Here is a 22,248-nt window from a genome sequence, read left to right on the forward strand (position 1 = left end):
AGAGAAGACTCCTAGGAAATACACAATACTGAAAAAAGGAAGAAAAAGAAAAAGAAGAGAAAACTAAAACTTGTCCGTACAGTATGAGGGATTAAAGATAAAACATTTAAAAATAGAGGGAATCTAAAGTGGTTCCTGAAGTTTGAAAAATTTAAAACTGGAAGCGTTGAAGCTTTCTAGAAGGGTCTTTAAATTTTATGACTTCTAAAGTTGCTGCATTGAGGCTTGTAAGCTTTCCATTAGGCAACATCGCAGAGGAAATGTTATAAAATTGAAAGTTTCAAAATTTGTTCACCCGTGTATAAAAGATGTAACGTCTACATATACACTTGAAATCAGACAGGTGTCATTTAAGTTCGCAAAAAATTTTCCCACCCGCAAATAAAATCATCTTCAACATTCGAAAATCCCTCTATTGGAATTATTGTATATTAAATAATCATCTGAAAAAAATAAAATAAAAAAAATAAATAAAATAAAATTTATTAACTAAATTAAACAAACAATTATGTCCATCTTTATAAAAAGTGATTATTTTACTTTTTTTCCATACAATTCCGAATGAAATTCGAATAGTAATTAGAGTACTGGAATCCAATTAAAAGGAATGAAATTCGAACTTTCAAAGCCATGGAAGTTGTATTGCGAGCCCTATGAACTATGAGATTAAGAGCAATCAAGATCGAATGTTCGATTCAAAAACTTTTTCATTTCAATAAGACGAGGGAGCCAGGGAAAATATATATGTATATAAAATACACTCGGCTAATTTAAATTCTTAGAACTCAAAAATCACTTGCAAATAAAAACCTTTGATATATGCTTCATTTCATTTAACGATTCGAATCAGCGGTATCAAAAGAAATTACAAGCATAATAAAATTTTTATAAATATTGATGAAATCAATTAGAATTACTATATTATTATAATTTCCAGTTCCAGTCGGCTAAAAACTACCCAATTGAAACTGAAAAGTTAGTCATATCAATAACATTTATATATAAATAATTAATTATAATAATAATTAATTTTAATAATTAATAATTAATTAATAATTAATTAATAATACATTATTTTTCAAATCATTCTTTTTTTGAATTTCGCGCCAAAAAGTTCATTAAACTGTCGCCTAGATGGCATGAAAGTTCTCTCACAAGCGCTGATTCAAGGGGCTGATTTTCAAAAATAACAATGAGTAAAAAATACGTAAAGTCTCTAAGAATACCGACTGAATTAAATAAGATAAAAAATTAATTAATTAAAAAACGACATTTAGCCGAATTTTTTTTTTCGCCATAAAAAATTGAATACAATATACATAAAAGGAAATATATTAAATAAAAAAAAGGAGTTGAAATGAAATGTGAAATTAACATATAGCCATGCAAATGAAAATCACTCACCATGCTGACATCGATCGCCACCTTTGCCAAGAGGGCATTGACACCTCTGCCTCAAGGACTCTTGCTTTCGTCTCGACGTGGCGAAGTCGTTTCCTTCAAAAAGATTTTCCTCCTCTCCCTCCTCCTGCGCCGCCTCCTCGTCATTTCGTTGTTCCTCAATGTAGCAGTTGCCTCCAGGTCCACATTCCAAAGAACAAGTAGATTCGGTGCTCAAGACTCTTTCTGTCGTTGAGGGTAACTTTTGTTCCAAATTCGGACCCTGCAAAAAAGGGCAGTAAAGAAAAAGGGATTTAGATGAGTATCGGTTTGAAAGCAATTTTCTTTCAATGCTACCTATATCAACAATCCATTTCGATTTAGGTGAATTTTACTTTGTTCATGATTGAAAAATAGACTTTTCATTGTTCACTTGCTAACAAAATATCAAAATAATAATTTATATATTTATTTAGAATTTGGACGAACAAAAAAAGTCCTTAACAGGAGAAATCTTATAATCTAAAGAAAATTAAAAAAGAAATTAACTTATAAAAATATTATTATAAAACATGAAGAAATGAATTACTTCGACTCGGAGTGATCAATTTCTTCCTGTTTTTCACTGAAGAAAAAATTTATGTAATTCAAATAACCGATTAATTGACTATTATCAATTAAATATTTAATTGAATCAAATAATATTTATTAGAGCCAATTAAATGGTTCAATTCATATTTGCTTCAAATACTAAACTAATGGTTTGAATACCATTTAATTGACTCCAATAAATATTATTTGATTCAAGTAAATATTTAATTGATAATAGTCAATTAATCGGTTATTTCAATCAAATAGATTTTTTTTCTGTGTATAATAATTAAAAATCACCGAGCGATAAAATCATTATTTTATATTAAAATAATATTGTTACCTTAACTTCTTCAAAATTATTTTTATCCCTTTAATTCAATTATTATTTTCTAGAATTTTTTAACTAAAATTCTTCTTTAAATAAATTATTTTTTATAATTTTCGAAAAAGTTCTTTGAAAATTTTCAAATCCATTTGTTTACAATATTCAATTTTACGAAATTTTAATTATTCGGAAATTCATCAATTAAATATATCTTGGAAAATAAAAACTTTAAATAATTACAAAAAAATTCAATTAAACTCTTTCAAAAAAATTAATTCTACAGAATTGTTAGTTAAGTATGCAAAATTCATATTTTCAAAGATTTCAATTTGAAACATTTTCTAAATTCAATTATTTCTAAAAATTTACGCTCTAATGCTTTTAATATTCAATTAAAATCTAAAATTTTACATGAAATTCATTTTTAAATCGATTATTATTAGAAAATTCTATGAGAATTAAATTATTTAAATACAAAAATAAATAATTAATTGAATAATTGAATGTTTCTCAAAGTTGAATTTTCATAAAGAATTACATCAACAAATTTAAAAAAAATAATTGAAATCTTTCGACGAATTTTAATAGGATTTTTAAGAATAATTGAATTCTATTGAGAAAGTTAATTAAAATGGTACTGAAAATAATTGAAATTAGGCGATGAGTTATTTATTATTTATAAAAATAATTGAATTGTTAAGAATAATTGTATTATTTATGAAAATAATTGAAATTCTGCGATGAATTTTATTATTTATAAAAATAATGGAATTGTTAAGAATAATTGAATTATTTATGAAAATAATTGAAATACTGCGATGAATTTTATTATATAAAAAATAATTGAATTATGGCGAAGAATTTTATTACAAATTTATAAAAAATTTGTTTTTTTCAAAAAAATGTATGTAAATTATTTTTTAAATAATTTATTTCCTGTGAAATTTTTATTATTTTAGAAAATAATTTAATGTTCGTGTAGAATTTTATCAAAATTTTTTTAAATTAATTGAATTCTTTTGGGAAATTTTTTGAATTAATAGAATTAAAAATCATTAAATCAAGAAACATTTTTGAAATTTTGCTATAAATTTTATTAAAAATTTTGAAAATAATTGAATTTCGGAGAAGAATTTTGCTAGTTATAAAGATAATTCAAATGTTGACGAGAATTATTTTTGAAATTTTTGCAAATAATTGAATTTTTACAAAGAATTTTATTATTTTTAAAAATAATTGAAATTTTTACAAGAATTTTAAAAAAATTTTGTACATAATTGAATTTTTGCGAACATAATAATTTTATTACTTTTGAAAATAATTCATTAAAATTTCTAATTAAATTCATTAAAAATTAAAATTTTATTTTTATAAAATTTCAAATTAAATACTTTTGAAGTTCATTTATTTATTAAAATTATAAACATAACTCTTTTAAAATTGAATTAATTTTGAAATATGTAATAAATAAAATGATTCATTAAATAAAATTTTTAAGTAATAATTTTATGATAGTTCTTGAAGAATTAATTTATTTAAAAAGAAATTATTGTCAGAAATAGAAAAAATTGAAGGTTTTGTATTATAATTCGATATAATTTCATAGTTTTTATGAGGCAAACAAAAAATACAAAAAAATTCAGAATTTTCGTATGAATTCTAAAAATTTAATTTTTTCCACTACTTTTAATAAAAATTCCTGACTTTTCCCTGACCTGAACTAAAATAAAATTTACTTGATTCAAATAATCGATAACTTGTCTATTATGAAATAAATATTTACTTGAATCAAATAATTTTTATTTGAGTCAATTAAATATAGTTTAATTCATATTTGTTTCAAATTCTGAAATAATTTATTTAAATACAATTGATTTGATTTAAATACAATTTATTTGATTCAAGGAAATATTTACTCGCTATAATAGTCAATTAATCGATTATTTGACTCAAGTAAATTTATGTTTCCAATTTGTATCAACCCTGCTAATTAATAATTAATAATTAATAAACGAAAAGTAAAACTCACCTGCGATGTAGGTCGCAATTGAACTCCGTGAGGAATTTCATTACCCGATTCCTCATAGCTCGTGAAATTATCAGTGAAATTTACAACCGCCGGCTCGAGGTGTATCGTAAATGACGATTCACGCATATAGAGAACGTCCTCGCCAGCGTCTTCCTCATCTTCTTCGTTGTCATTGCTCAGCTCATCGCTATCGAAATCATTCGTTAATTCATCAAACTCGCTCGTCGATGGCGACGTTGAATTCAGCTCTGTAATGAAAAAGAGGAAAGAATAATAAAAAAAGAAGAAAATTCAAATTTATTGGCCGCTATTTGACTAAAGTATTTCTCCTACACATTTTAAAATACATATATACATATATAGAGAACTACTTCTATTCGAACGATAAAATTTTCAAACATTATGACTCCATAAACTTCTTATATGTAAACTTCAAGATAAAAATTTACTGTCTCTACAATTTTTCCCTGGCAATTTTACCAAGACTTTCAAAATATGGAAAATATTTAAATAAATGAATCTTATTAAATTTTCACTTCAATCTTTATTTTCTCTCTTTTTTTTTTTTTTTTTTTTTTGAAGATATATTTTCTTGGGAGCAGAATTTTTTCCTCTTCAAAATATTCTTTTTTACTTGCAAAATTCGAATATTTTAAATATTATCAATGTAAATATAGTAGTCAACTTCCCTGTCCTTTTTCTTTTATTTAATTTTCGAATAAGAATTATTTAAAATTTATTTACTGTTCTTTATAATATTATTAATTTTATAACAGAATCGAGACAATTATTATTGAATTTTGATGACGATATATTTATCGTCATTTTTATTTTCAAGAGTAATTTTTATTTTCACAAAGTAACAAAAATTATAACGAATAACAATAATGAATTGAAAACTAAATTGATTTGAACACTGAAAATTTGTTACAATAATTATAATTATACAACGACTGACCCGTCTATATTCGAAGACTGTTAGACTTGTACTGACTTGTCTTTACCTGCTCCCTTCAGGACTTTCCGCCGCCCCTTCCCTTTTTGGGGTTTTCCAGAAACCTTATCTCACTATCCATTGTTCTGGGCCATCGCAAATACAAAATTACAAACACACTACAAGGTCAGTTCGCGTCAGTAACAGTAATCAAAATTCATGTTCTCTATTCAAGGCTTCGTAGTCGATAATTAATTTTAAAAAAAGTAGCAAATAGAATTTTTTAAACTGGATTCTTACTATTATATTATTTCTATTATTATTATTTTAATTTTTACTACTAATTTAGTAATAATTAATTTACTATTAATTATTATTTTTTTTGGTAATATTTTCTTACAATAAAATTTGAAACACTAATTTTACCCACCAATTTTTGATCACTCCACTAAATGTCGGACAAATTAATTTTTCGCCATTTTTATTTCTCTTCTCTTGAAAGTAGAAGGGTGATGGTGACGTAAAGAAGAAACTGAGCAGCTTTTTTTTGAAAAGCTGTTCACTATAAAAGGAGATAAGGACCTTTTATTGTTCCCATTGTTCGACTAGATTGTGGGGTTCGAAGAAGGAACAGCTATATATACATTATTCGTGAAAACCCTTAGACATACAACCGGCTTAAAAATACAATACGTTCGGATTAGTTGTTTCTTTATTGATGCGAATAAATAAAAAAAAAGAAGAGAGAAAAAAAATTTACAACTAAACGTTAAATTACAATCAAAATTATTACGCGGAAAATTATTTTCCTTTTTTTTTCTTTTCTATTTTGAAATTCCAATATATTTTCTATATTTTAATTTTTTATACATTTTTTTTATATTTCAATTTTCTAAACTTTTTCTTTTTTATCTTCTAATTTCCTAGGCATTTTATTTATTTATTTTTTAAATGTAAATTAAAAAATTTTTGAAAAATTTTAATTTAAATGTAAATTAAAAAATTTTAAATTTGAAAATTTTTAATTTAAATTAAATTCAAATGCAAAAGTTTTAAAAGTAGAAAAAATCTTATGAAATAAAAATTTGATTAGACTGGAGAAAAAAATAGTTTAACGGAAAAGAAAAATTTTGTGATTAGTAAAAAAAGGAAAAAAAAAATTTCCCGAGCGATATTAAAAATATAAATTCTCTCCTGGAGCATTGAAAAACTGGGCAATAAACAGAGAAACGAAAATAATATTTTCTTCACGTGTGAGACAGTTGAAAATATACAGGCATTGTGGGATGCGAAAAGAATATTTTTACCCGTCTTTTTTTTTTGAAAAGTCGCCACGAAACGACTTATATTTTAGTTGTGGGAAAAATCAATTGCGGAAAAGTGAAGGTTCGTGAGGTGAATTTCACCCTTTTTTTCTAATATCAATAAAATTATTGCATTCCTATTATACAAGTCGAGACAAAATACAAATTGTAAAAACAAATTATAAAATCAAATCGAGACAAAACAAAAATTGCAAAAACAAATTGTAGAAACAAATAAATTGTAGAAACAAATTGTAAAAACAAATTGTAGAAACAAATTTATTGTAAAAACAAATTGTAAATAAAATTGTTAAAAACAATTTGTAAAGCAAAAAAAAAAAAAACAAATAAATAAAAACAAATAAAAATAAACAGTAAATTAAATTACACAAATAATTTATAAAAATAAATTGTAAAACAATTGTTAAAAATAAATTTAAAAAAAATTTCTAAAAAAAAATTGTAAAACAATATTGTTAAAAATAGATTGTAGAACAATTTTTAAAAATAAATTGTAAAACAATTTTTAAAAATAAATTGTGAAACATTTTTTAAAAATAAATTGTAAAACAATTGTTAAAAATAAATTGTAAAACAATTTTTAAAACAACATTGTACCTAAAAAAATAAAAAAAAAATGTCGAAAAAAAAATTTTAAAACAATATTGTTAAAAATAAATTGTAAAACAATTGTTGAAAATTAATTGCACAAACAATTGTTAAAAATAAATTGTAAAACAATTTTTAAATATAAATTGTAAAACAATTGTTAAAAACAAATTGTAAAACAATTTTTAAAAATAAATTGCACAAACAATTGTTAAAAATAAATTGTAAAACATTTGTTAAAAATAAATTATAAAATGTTGAAAATAAATTGTAAAACAATTGTTGAAAATTAATTGCACAAACAATTGTTAAAAATAAATTGTAAAACAATTTTTAAATATAAATTGTAAAACAATTGTTAAAAATAAATTGTAAAACAATTTTTAAAAATAAATTGCACAAACAATTGTTAAAAATAAATTGTAAAACATTTGTTAAAAATAAATTATAAAATGTTGAAAATAAATTGTAAAACAATTGTTAAAAATAAATTATAAAATGTTGAAAATAAATTGTAAAACAATTGTTCAAAATAAATTGTAAAAAAATTGTTAAAAGAACATTGCACCAACAAAAAATAAAAAAAAAAAATTATAATTTACCTGGAAAAAAGGTCATGTAATAATTTGAAAAATAGTTATATTCGTAATAGAATAGTTTTTTAACGGTTATTTCACGATTCTCGTGAAATCAGTCGGGGAAAAGGGACTTTTTTTTTAGTTATATAGCTTGATATTGTTGCGGAAGAGTTTTGAAATGGCCTTTTCACTGTGTCCTGTTATTTTGAAGACGAAAACTTGAACAATAAATTTTTCTTAACTCGAATCCACCGAGGCAGCAAAAGGAGGTGGGGGGACGGCTATAAGATGGGCAAAAATAAAGAGAACTGGGAAATCTAGATAGCAAAAGGTCGTGCCAAGGGAAAGAAAAAGTTCTCAAGTCATTTTGTGACGATGCTGTCCAAAACTTGTAAATTCACATATATATAATGTCCAATTTTTCTTTAGCAAAAATAATAAAAATTATTTTACGAAAAAATATTTATCAACAATTCCATAATCTTCTTCATTATACATAGGCAGAATAAATTTTCGATTTAAACAATAAATTGCTTGAGTATCTAATTAATTAATATTTTAGCAAATGTTTTAATTAGCAAAAATTTTTTTTAACCAAATATTTTAATTAACAAATATTTTATTTAGCAAAAGTTTTTTTAACCAAAATATTTTAATTAACAAATATTTTATTTAACAAATATTTTAATTAGAAAAAGTTTAATTTACCATATATTTTCATTACTAAGTATTTTAATTGACAAATATTTTATTCAGTAAATACTTTCAATAGCAAAAGTTTCATTTACAAAGCATTTTAATTAACAAATATTTTGACCACAAATTTTAATTAATAAATGTTACATTCACGAAATATTTCTATTAACAAATATTTTAATTACCAAACATTTTAACTACTTCGTATTTTAATTACTGAATTTTTGATTTATTAACCACAAATTTTAATAAAAAAAATTTAATTTTTCAAATATTTTAAAAGCAAACATTTTGTTATTAAATAATTTAATTAACAAATGTTTTCTTTACTGCAAATTTTAATTAATAAATGTTTTATTTACAAAATATTGCAATTAACAAATATTTTATTTACTACAAATTTTAATTAATAAATGTTTTATTTACAAAATATTGCAATTAACAAATATTTTATTTACTACAAATTTTAATTAATAAATGTTTTATTTATCAAATATTTAAATTAACAAATATTCTATTATAAATAAAAAAAAAATAATTTTAATAACCACATATTTTAATTAAAAAAAAATTGATTTTCCGAATAATTACTGAATCGATACATATAAATATTTATTTAATACAAATAATTTCTATTGTTGAATTCAAATGAACTTTTTTACAGTTGTGAGAAAATAGTACCGAATAATTTTCGAATGAAAAGCAGAGTTCAAAAATTTTTATCACAAAAAATTTAGAAGCGAAAAATTAAGCAATTTAAACTTTTAGCAACAATTAAAAAGGAAATCTATTGTATGTGGAGTGACGAAAAATTATTCCAGAACGCAGAGACAGAGAATAATGAAATTTAATTAATAAAGGCATTTTTTTCAAGAGAACAATAAAAAGTATAATTCGGAAAAAAAATTTTTAAAATAAAAATGTCCTTCACTTGATCAAAAAAACAAGAGGGACCAGAAAAAAAAGAGAAATCCTCAAGAGTATTACACACGTGAAACGAGACAAAAGAATTATTATACAAACAAAAACTAATTTTCAAGGGAAAAAAAATATATATTACTTTTTCTCAAAAAAAAAAAAAAAATAAGTGAAAAAGAGTTTTATAAAAAAATAGGACCGGAAGGAAATGTGTTGATATTAGTGTTTTTCCGCTGACATGGAATGAGAAAAAGTTTTCTATTTTTTTTTTTTTTTTTTTTTTGTGAATGCAAAATGATTTTCAATTTTACTAGAGAATCCCTTTTGGGTCATGTCACCTGTGTTATTCAAACCTAGCTATACTTTTATCGATTAGGGGATAACATCCTTTTGGGAATATTCACTGGAATTAAAAAAATAGTTCCACAAATCTGCGGCGTAAAAAACTAAAAACCAGGGGCTTTAAAAAAGATTGAAACATTCATGTGAACCAAATATTTAGAAAAAAAAAAGATAAAAAAAGAATCAGAGAGGGAGAGAGATAGTCGCCGTTTATTTACGATACTTTTCATTTCACTTTGTCGCGAAAAATATTTATTGCAAGTTCTCCGTTCGATAGAAAAATATTTCTATTATTACAGTTAAAGTAGGAATTCTCGGAAAAATATTTGTTGCCAATTCTTCAAAATTAAAAATCGTAATTCAATTGTTTTATATAAGAGTCTTTAAATGACGTAAAGATTATAGAAAAATTCACTTTAATTGTGAATTATTAACTTTTGTAATTATTTAATATTATTATTTAACTAATTGTTAAAAATTTATAATTTTCTAAATTCTATTTACTCTGCAAGTTGAAAAATTATTTTTTTATAAATATTAATTTATATTATTAATTATATATATTGTTAATTATTAATATATTCTTAATATTTATTTACTTATTTATATCAAGAATGTTATCAACATTTTTTTCAATAATTGAATTATTCCCAGAAAATGTAATTAAAATTGTATTGAAAATAATTTTAGTCTTGGCAAGATTTTTATTAACATTCTTTTAAATAATTGAATTCTTTTGGAGAATTTATTTCAATTTTCTTGAAAATATTAGAGTTTTTTTTTTTAAATAATTTTTACTAAAAATTTTAAAAGTAATTGAATTTTATGAAAATTTTCTTTTAAGTTTTTCAAATAATCGCGTTTATTATTAAGTGTCATTAATAATTTTCCTATTCAATTATATTAAAATTTTTCATAGAATATTAAATTCTTTTAAACAATTTTATTAGAGTTTTTGTAAATAATTACATTTTTTTAAAAGAATTTCATTAAATTTCGTAAAAATAATGTATTTTTTTAAATAATTTTAATTTTAATTAAAAATTTTGAAAATAATTGAAATTTACAAAGAATTTTATTAAAAACTTTTGAGAACAATGGAATTGTTCAAAAAAATGGAATTACAATTTTTAAAAATTCAATTATTTTTAAAACTTAATAAAATTCTTCGCATAAATGAAAAATAACAAAATTCTTTCCAAAAGTTCAATTACTATGAAAAATTTTAATTAAATTTTTCACAAGAATGGAAATATTTTCGTTATTATATTAAAAATATTTGTAGAAATTCAATTATTTTGAAAAATCTTATTCAAATTCTTATCAAGTATTCAATTATTTTCATAAATATCAAAATTTTCGCAGAAAATTCAAATATTTTCTGAAGTTTTAATAAAACTTTTTCGTAGGAATTTAATTATTATTTATACAATTTCAAGAATAGTTTTGAAAATAATTCAAATTTTGCAATGAATTTTATAATTTGTGAAAAAAATTGAATTATCGGGAAGAATTTTATAAAAATGTCTTTAAATAAATGAATTCTGGTGAAAAATTATATTATTTGTGAAAGTAATTGAATTTTTGCAAAGAATTTTATATTGCTTAGAATTTTACATAATTTATGATAATAATTAAAGTCTTTCGAGGAATTGAATTAAAATTGCATTTCAAATATTTAAATTTTTATAAAGAATGTTATTTAAAATTTTGAATAAGTAATTTAAAATTTTTAGAGAAGTTTGATTAAAATTGTACTCTGAATAATTACATTTTTGCAAAGAATTTTATTATTTATGAAAATGATCGAATCTCTGAAAATTTTTTATTATTTATGAAATATCGAAAATCATTGAATTCAGGGGGATTTTTTAAAATAATGGAAATTTTACAAATTCATAAAAATAATTGGATTTTTTAAAGGAATTTTATTAGAATTTTTAAAATTAGTAATATTAATATATAGTTAATAATACTTTATTGTATTAATATAGTATTAATTCATTATATATTGTTAAATAATAATTAATTAATAATATATTATATTATAATATTATATATTGTTAATTAATAATTAATTAATAATATATTATTATTCAAATTATTCTTTTTTTGAATTTCGCGCCAAAAAGTTCATTAAACTGCCGCCTAGATGTCATAAAAGTTCTCTCACAAGCGGAATGAATCGAATAGAGAACATGAATCACAGCAGTTATGTAAAATTATGTTTCGTTTCAGTTGTAAAATCAAATTACAAAAATTAATTATAAAATTGAATTACAATAATAAATGAACTTTTAATAATAAATAAATGTCCAAAACATCGAATTTTTATCTCCTTCTTCAGACTCATGAAACTTTCGGGGTGAAAACTTTCTTATGAGAATCGAAGCTACACACAATAATATTCTCGGTAAAGTGTAAACTGGATTTTTTCAAGACAAATTCTATTTTTTTTTTTTTTTTTTTGCATAATCTGCTAAAACCTCGAACGAAAGTTTTCGAACGCTCAAAATGGCTGAGGCGGGAATTTGCGAGTTAGGCAAATCCATTTGAGTTTGCAATTTAATGCGTCTGACGAATAGTCGTGAGATACATCTTCAAGCACATGAGTGTGTGAGAGAGAGAGAGAGAGAAAGGCAAAACTAGTTACGTCCCAGGTCATCATTTTCTTGGATATATTCTCCTAACTACATAAGAGAAAATTCTAAATGCATTCATACTCTGCGTATATGCTTTTCCTTTATGTTCTGCATTATTTTATCATTGTGACGAGAAAAAAAAATATTACTTCTTTTTCTTGCACAAAAAATTCATTCAATTCCAGTGAAATTCTCTATTTTGATTAAAAGAAAATTTACTAAAATAATATTTCTTTTTATTTTCGAAAAAAAATTAAAAATTTCTTTAAACTTTTTACTGAAGGAAAAATTAAATCAGTTGAGGCAGCTGCGACTATTAATTTTTGCTAAAAACATTTTTATTTTTACTGGGGACTTGAATAAGTTTTTCTTATTCATTATTTAGAAAACATGTTTTAATGAATAAGAAAATTGTTAATTAACCAATTAGAAAAAATATAAATTATATTAAAATGTATTTTTTGGTTCAAATAAAAAAAATAAATAATCGAGAATAATATAAAAAATAGAAATTTCTAATTAATAAATAAATTACAACTTCATAATATATTTAATGAAGAACCCCGAGAAATAAAAAGGGAAAAGAGAGAAACAATTTTTCAAACTGAATTAATAGTAAAAGCTTCTTTGCAAATAAATATTTTTCTGCTTAAGCGAATCATTATTATTTTTTTCTTTAACCGCAGAATTTGCATAGAAATTAAACCGGACGACGCAAAGTAATGAATTATCCATCCGGATAAAGTTCCTTCATCCGGTTGTAGGAAAGGCATCGAAAAAAATTTCCATTATAATTTAACACACGTGATACATGTTTGAACTATAAAAAAAGAGAGAAAAAGCACACCTAACGTTTATTATTAAATATTATAACTACTTTTTAGCTCTAATTCGATTATTAATATATTATACTTAGCGAGCAAATTAATTTTAATATAATTAGATATTAAAAATAATTTTTTTAATATTAAAAATTAAATGTTAAAAATTTTTGTTTCTATTTAAAATTAATAGAAAAAATTTTTTAAATGTATTTTTTTAATTTTATTTTTATGTAATTAATGGTAAATATTTAATTATATTTAAACAATACCACAATATAATAATTAATAATTAATAATTACTAAAAAACCAAATTATTTTATGATATAATAATTAATAATTAATAATTAATAATTATAATACTATAATATATTTTATTAAATATATTTAATGATTCTTGTATTTAATATAATAAATTTAGTATACCAAAGATATAAAATTATAATTCTAGAGCGAGGAATCGAACCCCTGACTTCGAATTGACACTCACAACTACATACGCCTTAGCTACTGCGGCTATTGTCTGATAATTATTATAATATGAATTAATATAATATAATTTAATAAAAATTAACAAAATTACCATAATTTCTATAATTAATTGTATAGTTCATACAATTAATTATATATTAATGTTTTTAATATAATTAATTAATATAATAATTAATAAATAAGAAAAAGATTGTATAAATTTATTTCCTCTTATTTGTGTGCGTTATTTTAAAATTATATTGATCTAATTCTCCGATATAAAAATAAAATGTAAAGAAATGTTCGTTAAAAAGGCTTCATTACAGGTCACCGGTTAATTGTTACGTACGCCTTATAAATTAAATACTTTTTTTATTCGAGGTCACTGTGAATACTTATTTGAATTATATTGAGTTCCGTCTATAAAAAAGCGAACCAAGAAATAAATTATCTCTCCAGCACCCTAACAAACACTTTGATATCATTTATTATTCCAATTTTATGCCGATACTAAATTTTACTCTAAACTTAATAAAAAAAAAAATATATAATAATTTTTTTATTTGCACCTATAGTATTTTAAACTGAATTTAATTTCCCAACAGAAAATAATTTTTTTAAAAACCACCCTTAATTCTTAAAAAATCCTCTCTTTAAAAATCCTCTCTTCAAAAATTCTTTTTATAAAATTCTCAGGAGAAAATTCTTCAACTATTTTTAAATAATTTCTTTTTTTCGTTACAATAAAAAGACAAATTGACACTAATTCCTTTTTTCTTCCATTCTTACTTTTTCCCTCCGAGATTAAATTTCATAGAAAAGATGTCATTTTTATTGTATCGCGAATATAAAGATCGGAAAATGGATAAAAGTTTATTTTTACGACTCAGTTATAAAATGAAGTAAAAACTTGGTAAGTTTTCTGGAAATTGTTAAAGTTGAAAGTCGAAATCATTCATATTTGCTCATATATATTCTTGGCTTTTATCGTTAGGAACACCCGACGTTTTCCGCTCGGTGGTGGTGGTGGTAGTGGTGGTGATATAACAAAAGAAAACTTTACGTTACTTTTCAAACCAAACTTTTGGAAAATTGCAACTTTTTCCCTGAAAGCTATACTAAATTTGTGACACGTGTAAAACATGAATGAAAATATTTAGGGGAGCAGAAAAAAAAACAAATACCAACAGACACGTATATGTTAGTGAAAAAGGAAAATTTTTTTTTTTTCCAAACAGGAAAAAAATGTTTACATGAGGAATGTAAATCCGTTGATTTTGTAAATTATTCAAAATTTCAATTTTCTTGAACAATTATTTAAATACCAGGACTCGAACTAGTGAAAGTATTTAAAAATACGGACTTTATGGAACAAAAATAAAAAATTACGAAATTTTTCGTGTTTTTAACTAAAATTCTTTCATAAATACTTTCTTTTTAATAATTTTTGAAAAAGTTCTTTGAAAATTTTCAAATTCATTTGTTTACAACTCAATTTTACAAATTTTCAATTATTCGTAAATTGTTCAATATTAAATATAATATTAGAAAATAAAAACTTGAAATAATACCTATAGAAAAAAAAACAATTCAAGTTTTTAAAAAAAATTAATTCCAAAATTCAATTATTTCAAAAAATTCAGGGTAACATTGCATTTAATATTCAAATTATTATCTAAAACTATAACTGAAATTAATTTCTAAATCAATTTTTATTAAAGAATTCAAATAGAATTCAATTATTCAAATACAAAATAAAATGCAAATAAATAATTTATTGAATAATTGAATTTTTTTTAAAATTCAATTCCCATAGAGAATGTTATCAACAAATTTTTAAATAATTAAATTTTTTCGACGAATTTTAATAAAATCTTTAAGAATAATTGAATTATATTGAGAAATTGAATTAAAATTGTACTGAAAATAATTGAAATTCTGCGATGAGTTTCATTATTAAACATATATATTAGAAAATAAAACCATTAAATAATTTCAAAAAAAAAATCAGCAATTAAACTTTCTCAAAAAAATTAATTCCATAGAATTGTTAATTAAAAATATGCAAAATTCATATTTTCAAAGATTTTAATTTGAAACCTTTTCAAAATTCAATTATTTCTAAAAATTCACGCTCTGATCCATTTAATATTCAATTATAATCAAAAATTTTAACTGAAATTCATTTTTAAATCAATTTTTACTAGAAAATTCTACGAGAATTCAATTATTTAAATACGAAAATAAATAATTTATTGAATAACTGAATGTTTCTTGAAATTGAATTTTCATAAAGAATTTTATCAACAAATTTTTAAATAATTGAATTTTTTTCACGAATTTTAATAGAATTTTTAAAAATAATTGAATTCTTTTGAGAAATTTAATTACCATTCTGCTGAAAATAATTGAAATCCTCGGATGAGTTTTATTATTTATGAAAATAATTGAATTATTGCGAAGAAATTTATAAAATTTGTCTAAAAATAATGAAATTCTTTCGAAGAATTTCATTTCAATTATATTGAAAATAATTAAATTCCTGCGCAAAATTATGTTATTTATTTATGAGAATAATTGAAGAATTCAATTAAAATTATATTAAAAATAATTAAATTCCTCTGAAGAATTTTATTATTTAAGAAAATAATTGAATTTCTTTAAAAAAGATATACGGGTTCCTTTAATTGTTAACCGTTCCAAGTATACACATTATATCTATTCATACAATTTCAATTAACTTATTCAATTGTTTAATTAAAAACAAAAAATGACAAACAGTTCAAACATTTTTGTCTGACTAGAATATGTAAACAGCAAGACAAAATCTGAATACAAAATTAATTAATTTTCAGACTCGTTATTCGAAAAAAAAAAATTTCAAAGCAATATCTTAATAATAATTAACTAATTAGTTATAATTAATATTATAACAATATAAATTATATTTGCTAAATTTTAATTAGAAAAAATGTTTACTAATTTAAATTAGTGTCTGACTTTCTCTTTTTGAATTAGTAAATTTTACTAATAACTTAGTAGAAATTTCTATTTTAGTTAAATTTTTCATAACTATAAAACATGAAGATATTGATAACTCCGAGTCAAAAAAAAATGTCGAACAAATTCACGCTACATTGATTTTAATTTTCAATTGTTATCTAAAATTTTAACCGAGAGCACAAAACAAACACGACCGTATTTGTCAACAGTTCAAGCGAGACTCCAGAATTGTTAGTTAAAAATATGAAAAATCTGAAATCTAAACCTTTTCAAAATTCAGTTATTTCTAAAAAAAAAAATTCACGCTCCAATCCTTTTAAAATTCAATTATAATCTAAAATTTTAAATAAAATTCATTTTTAAATCCAATTTTTATTAGAAAATTCTTTGAGAATAATTCAATTATTTAAATACAAATAAAATGAAAATAAATAATTTATTGAATAACTGAATGTTTCTTCAAATTGAATTTTCATAAAGAATTTTATCAACAGATTTTGAAGTAATTGAATTCTTTCCACGAATTTTAATAGAATTTTTAAGAACAATTGGATTCTTTTGAGGAATTTAATTACAATTTTACTGAAAATAATTGAAATCCTCCGATGAGTTTTATTATTTATGAAAATAATTGAATTCCAAAAAAGAATTTTATTCTTTACAAAAATAATTGAATTATTGCTAAGAAAATAAAAGATTTTTAAAAAATTCATTTTTTCAAAAAATTTATGTAAATTCTATTATTAATAATTGAAATCTTGTGAAATTTTTATTATTTTAGAAAATAATTGAATATTCGTGTAGAATTTTATAAAAATTTCAAATTCGAAATAATTTAATTTCGGCGAAAACTTTTGCTATTTATAAAGATAATTAAAATGTTAACGAGATTTTTTTTAAATTTATGAAAATAATTAAGTTTTTCGAAAGAATTTTGTTAGCTTTAAAAATAATTTAAATCTTGAGATAAATACTGTTATTTATGAAAATAATTGTATTTTGCAATGAATTTTATTAGAATTTCAATTAATTCTAAAAATTTATGTTATAATAATGCTTTTAAAATTCAATTATTATCTAAAATTTTAACTAAAATACTTTCTCCACGAGGAAGCAATTTATTTTTAAATTAATTATTATTATAAAACTCTACAAGAATTTAATTATTTAAATAGAAAAATTAAAGATTTACTAAATAATTGAATGTTTCTCAAAATTGAATTCTGATAAAGAATTTTATTACCAAATTTTTAAATAATTATTGAATTCTTTTCACCAATTTTTCTAGAATTTTTAAGAATAATTGAATTCTTTTGAGGAACATTCTTTTAAAAATGTACTGAAAATAATGGAAATTTTGGGATGAGTTTTATTATTTATGAAAATAATTTAATTATTGCGTAGAAATTTATTTAAAATTTGTAAATAATTGAATTTCTTTGAAATTTTTATTATTTTATGAAAATAATTAAAGGTTTGCGTAGATTTTTATTAATTTTTTTTAGAATAATTGAATTCTTTTGGAAAATTTTATTAAAACAGTAGATATTGAAAATCGTTGAATTCAGGAAGATTTTTAAAAATAATTGAAATTTTGCCAAGAATTTTATTAAAATTTAAAAAAATAATTGAATTTCGTAGAATTTAATTATTTCTAAAGGATAATTAAAATTTTGACGAGATATCGTACAATTTACGAATTTTTCATCTCTCTTCAATCAAATTAGGGACTTTACGGACCTTTTTCCAAAAAAAACTGACTTTTACACTCTTCAAAGCAAATTTACGAACCTTTACGGAATTTACAAACCTAGTTCGAGCCCTGAAATATATATTTATATTTCCGGAAAAATATTTTTTTCAAATACCTAATGAAAAACAATGTTTGAAAAAAACGTCCACTAAAAAAAATAATCCATGGAAAAACCTCTATTAGAAAAATAATATTTAAAAAATAATTTCTAAAATTTAGCATCGGCACTTTTTACTCCCAACAATGTATATAGCAAGCGTTTCAGAAAATTTTTTTCGCGGCCCGAACTTTAGGAAGCTGCATAAAGCTTCATCACAAGGTATCACCATTATGAAGGTTATTGTTCATGACGATAATCCTCAACTCTCAGCACACTGCTTGATGCAAAAATCATGTCTAGTTTGTTTTCTCTTTTTTCTCCTTTCACGAAAAACTGCAGGCAGAAAAAAAAGAAGAAATACTTTTTTTTTATATCGTGACTAAAGAAAAAAAAGTATACCAACGTATATTCAATTCTCTTTAATATGAAGACAAAATTTTTCCAATTAATAATGGATAGAATTAATAGCAGCAAAGTTTAATATCCTTCGAGACAAAAATCAATACCAAAAAAGCGATTTGAGAAGTTCGCCTGGGCAAAGATATAATATAGAAATTCAACTTTTTGAGTTTACAAAATCTATATATATCTATATGGGTGATGAAAAGTTGAATTTGTCTTGATCAAGAGATGTGGTTTGAAATGTCGAGTTATACGTTTCAAGAAGAACTTTATTTATTAATATCAAAACTGTCGATAGCTGCTGACAGAAAACTTGAGAAGACACCAAGGGATTTTATATATAAATATATATAATAAATAAATATATATATATATAAATAAAAATATATACCATATAATATATATATATTTATATATTTATGATAATAAAAAAATATATTTATAATATAATATATATTATACAAAAAAATATATATTATATATATGCGATAGATACTTGAAAAAAGATAGACTTTTGAAAATAAACGTGGAAAAAAAGAAGCTCGAGAGGCCACTCGTAAAAGTTCACCAGTTCACTAGGCCTTTGTGCTTTATATATAAAAGTTCGTACAATTATGTATGAAAGCCTCATTCACACGAGATTTTTTTTTCTGTGAACGAGAGCAAACTTCAACTATTTTTTTTTTCTGTTACATTCCAACATATTATCATCGTACATCAATATTTTTTGACAAATTAAAAAAAAAATTATTTCCTTTTAATATTAAAAGAAATTCTTTTTTTATTTTCTAATATTAAAAATCATAATAAAATAAAATTAATTATTTATTAAAATTAACAATTATGAATAACTATTTCTATATTTTATTTTATTTTCAAAGTTCAAGTAAACGAAACTTTTTTCTGTACAAATATTACTATACTGTAATAAAAAATAATGTAAATGAAATATTTATTGAAAATTTTTATTTTTTTTATTTATTTTAAAAATATTCTTTTCTGCAAAAATAACAAAATTAACAAAAGTACAAAAAATATTAATTATTCTCATAATTAAATGATAAATATCAAAGGTAAATAAATAAAATACGGGGAAAAGATTATAAATAAAAACCTTCATTATAAATGTGAATCCCAGCTGATTTAAATTACCCAGCATTTTAGTGTGCGATAAAGCCGCGCATCATCTTTAATAAGATGAGAAAAATATTGACATAACAATTACACAGTTCAATAATTCTGCGACATATGAAGCAGCAATTATAACTGATAGTAATAATTAAACAAATATTGATAAATTAATAAATATCCTCGTGAAATTTTTTTGGTGCAATATTTTTTGTTTCCTTTAATAATTTGTTATTAAATAATAATATTAATAATAATAATTTTGTTTCAAATTAAATTAATAATTATAAGAACATAAAATAATATAAAAAAAAAATTATTTTAAAAATGAAATAAAAAATAATGTAATTAATTTAATTAATAATTTAATTAATTAATTCATTTAATTAATGTATTGAAAATCATCGAATTGTTGCAAAGAATTTTATCAAAAAATTTGATAATAGAATTCCTTGGAAGAATTTTATTATTTAGGAAAATAACTGAATTCTCGAGAAGAATTTTATTAAAATTTTTAAAAATCCTAATTAAATTCTTTGGAAGAATTTCTTTGAATTTTTTTTAACTAATGGATTTTCTTTAATAATTTTAATTGAAAATTTTGAAAGCAATTGAATTTTATGAAGAAGAATTTTATTAAAATTTTATTGAAAATAATTGAATTCTTGCGAAGAATTTTACTATTTATAAAAATAATTGAATTGTTCCGAAGAATTTATTAAAATTTTAGAAAATAAATAAATTTTATGTTATTATTTGAAAATTTAAATTCTTTCGAGGAATTCTATCAAAATTGTTTTCAAAAGAATTGAAATTCTGCAAAAGAATTTTACTATTTATAAAAACAAATTAAATTATTGCGAAGAATTTTACTGTTTATAAAAATAATTGAAAGAATTAAAGATTTAAAGAATTTATTAAAATTTTAAGGAATAATTAAATTGTTATGAAGAATTTTATAGAAATATTCAAAAATAATGAAATTTTTTCGAGAAATTCAATTAAAGTTGTTTTGAAAATAATTGAATTTCTTTAAAGAATTTTATTAAAATTAAGTAGGTATATTTAAAATAATTGAATTCTTTCAATTTTTTTTACGAATATATTTAAAATTGCATTGAAAGTAATTTAATTTTTATATAGAATTTTTTAAAAATATTTTGATAATAATTGAATTATTTTTTGAGAATTTTAAATTCTTGTTAAAATTGCATTTTATGGAAATTTTTGAAAATAATTAAATTCTTTCGTGTAATTTTATTTAATTTTAGAAAAGAATTGAAATTTATGAAAATATTTGAATTATTTCGTTAAATTTTTTAAAAAAATTTTGATAATATGAACAGTAATAATTAATTTTGTAATTAATAAGTGAATTTTTTAAATTTTGATTATGAAATTATTTAAGAAATTTATATTTGACAATAAAAAACTTTGAAATTTGCATAACAATAATAAATAATGGAATGTCTTGTTCCGCGCTCTAGCGCGTGTAACATTTGCTAGTTACATAATAACTTTTAATTAAATTATTTGGCTTTAAAATTATTTTTAAAAAAATATTATTTTGATAGTATAATAATTTTAAATTATTTTTTATTGACATATTTTTTTGATACTAATAATTTAGTTAGTATATAATATTATTTTATTATAATATGTTTAAAAATTTACGGACTACTTGACACTCTGATAAATGAATAAAATAATAAAAATGATTAGTTGAGAATTATTTAAATAAATACAAAATCCCATTCTCTCTCACATACCGCCCAAATACAAATCGAATCCTAAAAGTGAACATTTTTTAAATTAATATATTCCAATTATATTATAAATTTAATATTAAAAAAAATATTATAAGTATACATAAATATATATTATAAAAAGTAATATTATAAGTGTACATAATAATTATAATAATAATTATAATAATAATTATATATATATATATATATAATATTATAAAATAATTATATATTTATTAAATTCAGTTGTTAAAATATTTTAATTAAGTTTCAATTTTATTTTTAAACAAAAAAAAATTTAATAAAGAATTAATAACTGTACTGTGTGTATGATTATGCTTATGATTCATTGTCTGAATGAGCGCTATCTAAGTGTGAGTTGTTTTGTGTACACAATCATGAATGAGAATAAAGAATCAAATGAGCAGTAGCAAGTGAAGGGAATTTCCACTTAGCAAAATACAAGCATA

At 21.2% G+C, this 22,248-nt stretch overlaps 1 protein-coding gene across 5 annotated transcripts in view; it reads right to left on the reverse strand.

The window, feature by feature from the left end:
• The window catches only part of LOC122507011 (pikachurin), a 165,321-nt gene that overhangs the window by 80,782 nt on the left and 62,291 nt on the right, over window positions 1–22,248 (reverse strand). For 4 of the 5 annotated variants that reach the window (XM_043619488.1, XM_043619486.1, XM_043619487.1 and 1 more), the window contains 2 exons: window positions 4,329–4,576; window positions 1,405–1,663 (listed from right to left, as the gene is read on the reverse strand). In XM_043619488.1, the coding sequence (XP_043475423.1) occupies window positions 1,405–1,663; window positions 4,329–4,576 (507 nt within the window). Of the gene's footprint in view, window positions 1–1,404; window positions 1,664–4,328; window positions 4,577–5,286; window positions 5,433–22,248 lie in introns of those variants that run through there. The other variant, XM_043619490.1, reaches the window with a different exon arrangement.

Source organism: Leptopilina heterotoma, unplaced genomic scaffold, assembly GCF_015476425.1.
Source record: "Leptopilina heterotoma isolate Lh14 unplaced genomic scaffold, ASM1547642v1 Lhet_44, whole genome shotgun sequence".
NCBI lineage: Eukaryota > Metazoa > Arthropoda > Insecta > Hymenoptera > Figitidae > Leptopilina > Leptopilina heterotoma.